The sequence below is a fragment of the Silene latifolia genome, chromosome 6 (genome assembly GCF_048544455.1).
Source record: "Silene latifolia isolate original U9 population chromosome 6, ASM4854445v1, whole genome shotgun sequence".
Lineage (NCBI taxonomy): Eukaryota > Viridiplantae > Streptophyta > Magnoliopsida > Caryophyllales > Caryophyllaceae > Silene > Silene latifolia.
Genome location: NC_133531.1, coordinates 78,897,849 through 78,908,672, shown reverse-complemented (window position 1 = coordinate 78,908,672; position 10,824 = coordinate 78,897,849). Strand labels below are relative to the sequence as shown.

Below are 10,824 nucleotides of genomic sequence, written 5' to 3'. Positions count from 1 at the left end.
CCTCCTCCAACGTGTTAGGAACTCAGTGAATCCTACCTTGTCGTTTTGGGTTAACACCTCGAGAGTACGGGTGTTGGCCTGGATTTCGACGTTGTCGGCATACTATTTGGCAAACTCGACTGCGATCTCATCCCAAGTGGTAAGGTTTTTCGGGTCCAAGGAGTAGTACCATTGGCGAGGAATCGGCTCCAAAGAGGACGGGACGATTCTGGTAAAAAGCTCCTGTTTGACCCCCTTGATGGCCATGTAGTCTTTGAAAGTACGGATGTGGTTGAGTGGGTCCATCCTCCACTCCCTTGAACTTAGGCACATCGGTCAGGGTGAAGTTGTCAGGTAACTGGTCCCCAACAGGTTCGAACCTTTGGTTATTTTCAAGGTGGATGTTGTTACCCCGGGCTAAGAGTTGCTCTTCCAAGAGTTTCAGCCTCTTCTCAGTTTCAGTCAGAGGTGGGGTATTATGTTCCTCAATTTCCTTGTCCTCGAGGGCGTCGATACGGGTCTCGACGCGATCCAGGGTGACCTTAAGAGCGGTAAGCAGGCTGGCTAGCTGATCAGTTGTGACATCTCTGTTGTTATCATTGTTGTTGTGGTTGACAGGCGAAGTTGAAGACGGGGCCATGGCTCTGAGGCAGAAAAACGGCTCACATTACAACTCAATCTGACACGGTTCCAAGACTGAGCGCAAACAACACGAAGGACGAGACAAAGATCGACTCAAAAAGACGGGGTGACCGTGTGTGGTCCCTCGGTGCTGACTCGATTTGTGACGTGACGGTGTTTGACCGAACCTTTGACACGAGTCCAATCATGACGGCGCAACGCCATTGGACGGGTCTCGTGGTGAGACGACTCATAAGTAAAGACCCATAAGTACGTTTGCTTTAACTCGATAGACACGAGGCAGAATTGGAATGGTGGACTGAAGTTTTCGAAAATAGAAATTTTCAAAAAGATTCGTTTGTCGCTTTAATGGGCGGCTTCCGAAGATAGAAATCTCCGCAAGTCGATCAGTTGAAAAGGGTTGTCTTAAGTTTATTTGCAAAAGACGGTTTGAGTTTGAGTCGGCTCGGAAAACAGTCCATTGTTTCCCAAGACGGTTTTGAAATTCAAAATTGTATGTTTTGAAAATCGAATTTGAAATGTTTGAAGAGGTCTCGGGGACGGTGCATGGTCCTCGGGATCCCGAAAGTGTCTCGAGAAAAGAATGTGTGCTTTTCTCGGGTTTTGAAAGGGAGCCATTGTCGGCGCGAAACGGGTTAAAATCCGTGTCTAGACGTGACGATTATAACGGCGTAAAAAAGGTGATTTGAAATGGTTATACAAAACCGGGTTTGAAAATCGTCATTATGACGGCCTAGAAAGGCGTGTTGAAATGGTTATACAAAACCGGGTTTGAAAATCGTCATTATGACGGCCTAGAAAAGCGTGTTGAAATGGTTATACAAAACCGGGTTTGAAAATCGTCATTACGACGGCCTAGAAAGGCGTGTTGAAATGGTTATACAAAATCGGGTTTGAAAATCGTCATTACGACGGCCTAGAAAGGCGTGCATCGGTCGGCGAAAGACCGAGGTTTGAAATGGCCATTATAACGGCGCAAAAAGGGTGTTTTTGAAAGTTTGAAAATGACACGGAAGGACTTATGATCAAATAGCACATAAGCACTCACAGTTCATTATATTATGCATCATGCTGACACGGGTTTTGGCTTAGAAGGGTGGGTTACACACCAAGCAATCAAACCCCAATTTGCGAGAGGGATACCAATCCAAACAAAATGTGTAAGGAGGGTGCCCTAGCCTCGTGCTCGAAAGTGATGAAAGCTCTTTGACGAAACAGAAATGTGTAACCTCAATGGTATGTTTGACTCAATCGGGATTCGAAACGCGGGGATGACAAAACTCACGCCGATGGGACGAGCCAATTGGTCGAAAAGAGTTAGGTTGTGGGCCCGGACAAGGAACCCGACCGTGACCGTAATATCAATTAATGCATTCCAACCAAGACCTCGTTCGAGTCTCACCATCTAGGGATCACAAAGACGTAAGTATCCTAGTTTTCCCCAGCGGAGTCACCAATCTGTGGACATGGCCCACCTACACGCCTAGCCAATCTGTGGACGTATAGCGGTCTTTCGAAAGCCACGCTCGGCGGCGTAAAAATGCCTTCGACCGGATCGTTTTAGATCGGTCGGTTTCGTCTCGGTAAGGATCTCGAAACGATTAGAGATGTTCGGAGTCGCCACCAAGCATTTGTGGGATGCCTGGAACCCGTTCGAATTCCACTTTATACCTCGGTAAAATCGAAGCACAAAGCAGCGTTTGACATAGGTACTAAAGATAAGGAAATCGTCCCTCTTTAGCATCCTATCTCTAGAATGACTCTCGTACGCCCTGGATAAAGTCGTCCACTATCCAAAGTTTCTGAGTAAGAGGTGAAGGTACGTATTGGGAAGCCCTTTAATCAGACACCCAATCCCGCCCGCGTTTAGCGGCCTCTACTGATCGATCTTGGTTGGTTGAATGCAAAAGTTGATAAAACGGTTTAAATGCATGAATGCGCATCCAATAATTTAAACCTAACATGTGAGAGCTTTCTAAGTCGGTTGATTTAATCCACGTATCAAGTATAAGATGTCGAGTTGGATTAATGATTGATTTGCATGCAAGACGGAAATTAAACATCCATTTACTGTATTAGGTTTAGGGTGCATAACATGATCCATTTGTCTTAGTAAGGCATTTTTCAAATATGGTTTTGAATAATCGAATAGTCATCTGATCCGTCCTATATCCGGGTTAACCGGAGTCGGGATCGTCCTAGACTAATGCTGGAAGGGAACAGGCCCTGTACCAGACGGCTATAAGAGGCGCGAGCCAGCCGGCGGTGTAAGGGGCCTCCCTCTGGTTTTGAAAATGAGAAAGAAAAGGCCTGCTTGAGGCGCGGGTTAGCCAACGGTTGTATGCCGTGTTCTGACTGTTTAGAAAACGTTATAAAACGTGTTAAAAGTGGGTATTTGAACCCGGTTTGATTTGAAGGAGTCGTTTAGACCGCATTTGTCGATTTGAAGAACTAGACTCGAATAATCATCATTATTTAATAATATTCGGTGTCGGGTTCGGTTTGACACACTTGACATGAATAGTTTTGAAAATGATTATGGACTAATTGTTTTAAGTCCATTTTGAATGTAATTAGTCGATACTCGTCATCGTACCCGGGTTAAAATCCGGCATGGTATGTAGAACCAAGGATGATTTTGTGTTGGTGACTAATATGTTTGCTTGAAAATGTAAAGAAATGAAATAAAAGGCTTTAAAATACCTTTTAAATGTCATTAACCAAATATTATCACCGAAAAACGGATTTAACCGTCATGGTATGAAGAACCAAGGGTGAAAAATGCTTTATGGTTAAAACATGTGAAATGAAACGAAAGGTTTCGAAAATACTTGAAATGGTAAAAACCGATTACAAATATGAAAAATGGGTTGAGGGAAATGACGAGAACAAACACGGTTGATCTCTGGTCTGAGCACCCCATTTAGGCGCGAGCCATTTGGCGACCTAAGGGGCTTCTGCCTCAGACCAAAAATCAGTTTTGGCTCGTCTATTCCATGTTTTGGTTCATGTTATGCATGTTTTAGCATGTAAAAATCATGAAACAAATGAAAACATAATAAAAGAGGATTTTTACACCCTCATACTTACATGTTTGGTTATGACGAGTGACCGACGTAAGTGTAACAACTCGTTTGATCGGAAAAAACTCGGTTTAAAACCGTTTTGGTAAGTAAAAAGAGTGTTTTAAAAGTTTAGTGATGGTGTAGTGGTCGAAGTGGTAGGTCAAGTGGTTTAATGCACGATGACGGTACCAAACAATGTGTAAGGCTCGTGTTTACGATCGGTAGGTCATAAACACGCGTCGGATTGTGACTTTAGAAGTCGAGTCGAGAATTTTAAGGGAGAAAAGAGGGGGCAGACACTCGTGTAAGTCTCAAATGGGTGGCATTGAGGGGTATTTATAGGAGAATGAGTGGTTGTGTGAGTTTTGAGCGACGTGGCCACATGGGCTGCTCAAAGAGGCGCGAGCCACGTCGCGGCACTTCGAGTTGTGTTGTCACTATCACAACAAACGCAATCATGATTTGTTCTATACTAGGTTTTGTAGTCACATGTTTGGTATTTGACCAACATGAATCCGGGAAAACTTAGTATAGAAGGCTTGATGATATTTTCTTTTTGTGGTTGACTCGGTTTGACTCGTTGTTGGAGTCGGGATTTGAATTTTTGAGTCGGTTTTTGGTCCGGTGTCGGTTTTGACTCTAGTTAGTGTCATTGCGACCCCGTCGTCGTGCATTAAACACTCCAGGTATTTTTGAAATGTTTTGAAATGTTTTGTTTTCGAAATCGTTTTAAGTTTTCCGACGTAAAGTTGTACACAAACTGTTGATCAAACGCTGCGATCCCAAAACATGTTGTAGTCCGATAATCATCGGGTGTTTGTTGGAGTCTCAGCAGATACCGGTTATCTACACCATCACACTTAATTCATCAAACGATAAACAATCCCTCAAGTCAAAACATAAACATTCTCATAAAACACCTCATGTGTTGTGAAAACAAAGTATTACGAGCAGCACCTGTTCTTGATCATTTTCGTACCACCTCCGACCATCCTTGACCACCTCTCTGACTATATTCACAAAATTGGGAGTCCGACGATTCCAAAACACTAAAGAACACAAAAATTCGTCATCATTTGCTCCTTCAATTGTCTCACCAAAGACCGTCGCACATAAGCATCCCAATTTCGAAAGTATCAATAGAATTATTTAGGAAATGAGGGCAGTACGTAACCATCAGAATGCATGCCCGTCATCATTAATATTTGTTTTATTTTTGAAGAATTTCAACTTTTTTTGTAATTTAGCTCGTTTTCTTTATCATTAGCTCGAGTAGTTTTGTATATAGCTCGACTTCTTTTGTGAAAACAAAGTATTACGAGCAGGGCCTGTTCTTGACCATTTTCGTACCACATCCGATCACCCTTGACCACTTCTCTGACTATATTCACAAAATTTGGAGTCTGACGATTCCAAAACAATAAAGAACACAAAAATCACTCATCATTTAATCCTTCTATTGTCTCAGCAAAGACCGTCGCACATGCATCCCAATTTCGAAAATATCTACTTTTTTTGAAAATTAGCTCAGTATCTTTGTGTATTAGCTCACTTTCTTTGTTTATTAGCTCATTTTCTTTGGTTATTAGCTTATTTTTCTCTGTTTACTTTTTTTTTTTGTAAATTAGCTCACCATCTTTGTGTATTAGCTCATTTTCTTTGGTTACTAGCTCATTTTTTCTCTGTTTAACTTTTTTGTGTATAATAGCTCACTTTCTTTGTGTATTAGCTCATTTTCTTTGATTATTAGCTCATTTTATCTACATAGTAACTCATATAGGTAATTGTGTACAAACCCCATCTATAGTAAAAGTTTAAGCTTTTAAACTTCATTTATATGCATGTGCAGCTACACTTTGTGGACACCGTCGTCGATTCGAGAAGGGATGTGGACAGAACTAGCCCTATACTTATTGGTTGGACTACCGAAGATCTGAGCTTTCTTGTAAATTTTTGAGCTTAGAGTTACTTTCTTGTAAATTTTTGAGTTACTTTCTTGTAAATTTTTGAGCCTTTTATAATAACATTAGCTTATAAGTAGATTTATAGAGCTTTTTACGATAAATCCTGAGTACACGATCAGTTTGCCGAGTTCTGTATGAAATATTTTATGCTTACAAGTGAAGTTTTTCGACATTCTTTTGTATCAAATCCTGAGTACGTAATATTCCGAGCTAACAATTAAATTTGAGTTTTCAAGCTTAGTAAGAAATATTCCGAGCTAAAAATTAAAGCTTTCGAGGATCTCATTGTATTTTTCGAGCTAACAAATAAAGTTCTCGAGCTTAGTACGAAATAATCCGAGCTAAAAATTTAATTTGAGTTTTCGAGCATATTAATAAATATTCCGAGCTAACAATTAAAGTTTTCGAGCATCGCATAGAATATGCTGATATTGCAAATAAACCATCGAAAATCTTAGCTTACCTTAATACGTACGAGTTACAAAAGACATGATTTTTTGAGCATTGTACGGAATATTTCGAGCTAACAATTAAAGTTTCCGACAATTGCAAAGAATATATTCAGATTACAAATAAAAGACCACAATTGCTCTCAATAATTATTAAGTGTTAATCAAAATACTTTAATACCACGTAAATGAGCAGCACTACTACAAAACCAGTTTAAAATGCAACTAATCAACAGTTAAAACATTTATCAGTGATAATCTTCTGGCGTCATCAGAATTTCGCGAAGACCGACATGGCTAGTAGGAGTCCCAACTCCAACTCTATCTCCCTCTTTCTCTGCAATATTTTCTACGCGTTTACGTGCACGAGTCCTAGCGGCCTTGAATTTCCCACGAGCTTGACTAGTTTGAATATAGATCAAACTCCTCTTCCTAGTAAATCTCTCCCCCTTCTTTGTCTTCCCCTTTGGACAATGCATCTTTGCTTCAACCTATGCATCTTTGGTACCTAGAAACATGTCAAATACACATTCAACCCATGCTACAAATATTAAACCAGATTTGTAAGAGTTCATGTAAAAATAATACGAGAACACAATTTAAGCGCTTAAAAATACGAGCTATTACTAAAAGAACAGAAGCTTTAAAATACCAACACTTAAGAATACGAGCTATTGTAACAAGAATACGAGCTAATGTTAAAATAATACGAGAACACGAGCTAATTGAAACACTTCTCGAGCTTAAAATACTGAACCAGATTTGTAAGACGCTAAAATTTGGTGATATATTAAGCTCTTAAAAATACGAGCCTTTATAAATAGAACACGAGCTTAAAATACAAGCACATAAGAATACTAGCTATTGGAATAAGAATACGAGCTAAATCAGCTAATGTTAAAATAATACGAGAACACAAATTAAGCGCTTAAAAATACGAGATTTTATAAATAGAACACGAGCTTAAAATACAAGCACATAAGAATACGAGCTATTTTAATACGAATACGAGCTAATATTAAAATAATACGAGAACACAAATTAAACGCTTAAAAATATGAGCTTTTATAAATAGAACACGAGCTTAAAATACAAGCACATAAGAATACGAGCTATTGTAATAAGAATACGAGCTAAGGTTAAAATAATACGAGAACACAAATTAAGCGCTTAAAAATATGAGCTTTTATAAATAGAACACGAGCTTAAAATACAAGCACATAAGAATACGAGCTATCGTAATAAGAATACGAACCAATGTTAAAATAATACGAGAACACGGGCTAATTGAGACACTTATCGAGCTTAAAGTATTAAACCAGACTTGTAAGACGCTAAAGTTTGATAACATATTAATCGCTTAAAAATACGAGCTATATATTACTAAAAGAACACGAGCGTAAAAAAACAAGCACATAAGAATACGACTTACTTAGATAAGAATACGAGCTATTGTTTTTTTTTTTTTTTTTTTTTTTGGGAAAGAAAGGTTCCTAGTGCAAGCTCATAGCCTGTTGTGCCAAGGCATGAGCTCTATAGTTACAATCCTTGCGAACATAACTAAAACACAAACAATGAAAGACAGATGAAAGAAGAGTAGTATCCTGCAAGATGTTCCTAATATGGTGATGCTTGGCCTGCTTTCCCATCCATTGCGTCAATAGCGAAAGGCAATTAGAGGAAACTTCAATGTGTAGAACTCCTACCTGACGTGCCCAAGAAATGGCCTCCTTTAATCCTAGAGCTTCAGCTTGAAGAGGAGATTCAGCCCAGCCTCGAAGAAAGCCTTCATATCTGGTTTCCCCATCAGGTCCAATTGCAACCCATCCATATCCCGCAAGACACGAGTTCTTCCAGCTGGCATCAACATAGATACGTACCATAGCACAAGACGAGGAACTTCCAATACAATAAATAGGTCGTCCCGCACGGAGCAGTTGAAAGTCGATATCATCGTCCGAGGAAGAAACCGGGACACCAGTCTCAAAACCAGGCGGATGCAAAGGATCATTATTAAATTTATTGTTGGCTTGAAGAACTTCGTTAAAAAGTTGGCGAGTCTTGGAGAAAAAGACACCCGGATTAAAGGTTTGGCCCCTAAACCGGATGTCATTCCTTAAAGTCCAGAGACTAACCAAGATCACAAGAAAGTGTAAAACTAGATTAACCCCATCCTCAAGCTTAGACAGGTATAGAATCCAGTTAACAATCCAGTCACGAACATCAATAGTAGGGAGATGACTGACAGTAATACCCAACCCCGATCCGGCCCAGATCCTTGAGCTAAGAGTACAGTCACGGAAAAGATGATCAAGGGTTTCCACGGAATCACCTGCATTGTTACACAGGGCACAAGAGGAAGCCCAGGTCATATCCCTTTTAACAAACTCACTACCAATCGGTAGGGAACTAGCAATAATTTTCCAGAGAAGTATTTTCCATGTCTGAGGTCCCGGCAGATTCCATAATTTCTTCCTGCAAAAGAGCTTCCAGTTCGCATGGATCCAAGCTTTGTCCTTTCTAGATCCATGTTCATTGAAATAATCGCGGAAAAGAATGCCATATCCACTCTTAACAGTGTAAATGCCACTGCTAGTGAAGGGCCAAAAATCTCATCCCGTGGTCAGAAGTATGGAGGGGATAGCCAAAATGTGGTTCACACTTTCTTCCGCAAAAAGTAAGTTGATTAAGTCTTCATTCCACCCTCCATTATTGATGCAGATATCCTTTACACGAAGGTCTTTTAAGAAAATAAAGCCTTCCTCAAGAAGGCAATCCTTAGGCTCCGGTGTTCGTCCATTTACCCAGTTCTTATCCCACACATTAAGATTATAGTCAATTCCAGGTTTCCAGCCAATGTGTTCCTTAATAAGTTTTAAGCCATGGGTGATGCTCCGAGCTCCCCAAGAAAAAGATTTTTTACTGCAAAGCCATGTGTGATTTTCAAATCCTAATGGTCCCATAATCTTTTCTCGGAAAACTGAGCAGAAAAGCGATGTCTCATTTGACACGAGTCGCAACGCATGTTTTGCCAATAATGCTTGATTGAGACAACCCATATTCCTAATACCAAGGCCCCCTTCACACTTCGGTAGACTAGTGAAAATCCTACTACACCAGTGGAGGCACTTACCTGATTTACTTCCAGCCCACCAAAATTGTGACAAGAGAGCATTAATCTTCTTGGTCACACTTACCGGAATTTTAAATGCCGATAGAAAGAAAATGGAGAGATTGGATAGGACGGAGGAGATTAAGGTAAGTCTCCCAGCTGGAGAAAGAAAGATCCCATTCCACGAAGATATGCGCTTCATTACAGATTCCACAAGGCCCATGAAGACCTCCTTTTTTTATTCCTGAAACTCAGTTGGAAGGCCAAGGTACTTTCCAAATCCTTTGTTGTGTTTGATATTGAGCGATTTTAGACAATATCTTACCTTCCGAAGGGTGGTATTTGGGCTGAAAATGATTCCCGACTTGTCTTCATTAATGACTTGACCCGAAGCCTCACAGTAATTTACAAGAAGACGTTTGAGATGGCGTACCGCCATTCCTTTTTTGTGAAAGAAGAAAACCGAGTCATCTGCAAAGAATAGATGCGTTAAAGGAGACGCTCCACGGCACAGGCGAATACCCTGGAGTTTGCCCTCCCTTTGGGCATTCTCGATGTTGCAGGATAAGACTTCCATACAAAGGATGAAAAGATATGGCGATAGAGGATCGCCTTGCCGGAGGCCACATTGCGGTTTGAAAGGATGAAGGGGAGCCCCATTCAATAAAATTTCATAGCTCACCGTCGAGACACAATTCATGATCAGGTTAACCAACCTTGGAGGGAAGCCAAACGTAAGCAAAATAGCCTGAAGGAAATCCCACCTAACCCGATCAAAAGCTTTGCTCATATCAGCTTTGAAAGCGACTTTACCAAATTTTCCGTGCTTGTGAGTGTTAACCTTATGAATCGCTTCATTAGCCAGCAATATATTGTCATTTATACTTCTTCCAGCCAGAAAAGCATTTTGATAGTCCCCTACTAAATATCCCATGACTTTCTGCATGCGGTTTGTAATGCATTTTGTTATAATCCTCATAAATACATTACAAAGATTGATTGGCCTGTAGTCCTTGACAGCTTCGGGACTATCGCATTTGGGTATCAAGGCAATGAAAGTACGATTCATTTCCTTCAAAACAGCACCAGAGTTGAGGATGGAAAGAATAGCCTTTGTACAATCCTTTTTCACAAGATGCCAAAGAACACCGGTAGAAAACGGCCTTAATACCATCGGGGCCGGAGACTTCATCGGCCCCATTTGGAAAACAAATTTCTGGACCTCCTTAGCGAAGAAAGGGCTTAGCCAAAGAGTCCGCATCATCATTCATTACCCTTTTGTGAAGGTTTCTTAGTATCTGATCGAAAGATGAATGAGTGCTTCCCTGAGCTTGCTGATCTTGGTGCGGTCTAGAATAAAGCTTGATAAAAGAGTCTTGAAAGCAGTTGCTAATCTCCTCATGATCATAAGTCCAATTTCCATTAGATCTTTTAATGCCAAGAATATAATTTCTGCCCGCGCGCCCCTTGACCCAGTTAAAGAAATACTTAGTACAAGTGTCTCCATCAACCAACCATTTCAATTTCGCCCTCTGCTTCCAGTAAATTGCCACCGCCCTTGCAAACTCTCTAACCTCCGTATTCACAAGTTCATATTCTTCCTCTCCACCCCC

General features: G+C 40.5%; 1 protein-coding gene across 1 annotated transcript; it reads right to left on the bottom strand.

Annotated features, from left to right (window-relative positions):
* Positions 1–7,592: 7,592 nt before the first annotated feature.
* Positions 7,593–9,434, bottom strand: LOC141588263 (uncharacterized). Its single transcript, XM_074409714.1, has 3 exons — positions 9,233–9,434; positions 8,803–9,079; positions 7,593–8,691 (listed from the first exon to the last, which is right to left on the bottom strand). Exons 1-3 carry the CDS (start codon positions 9,432–9,434, stop codon positions 7,593–7,595), a joined length of 1,578 nt encoding a protein of 525 aa, XP_074265815.1.
* Positions 9,435–10,824: the final 1,390 nt, after the last annotated feature.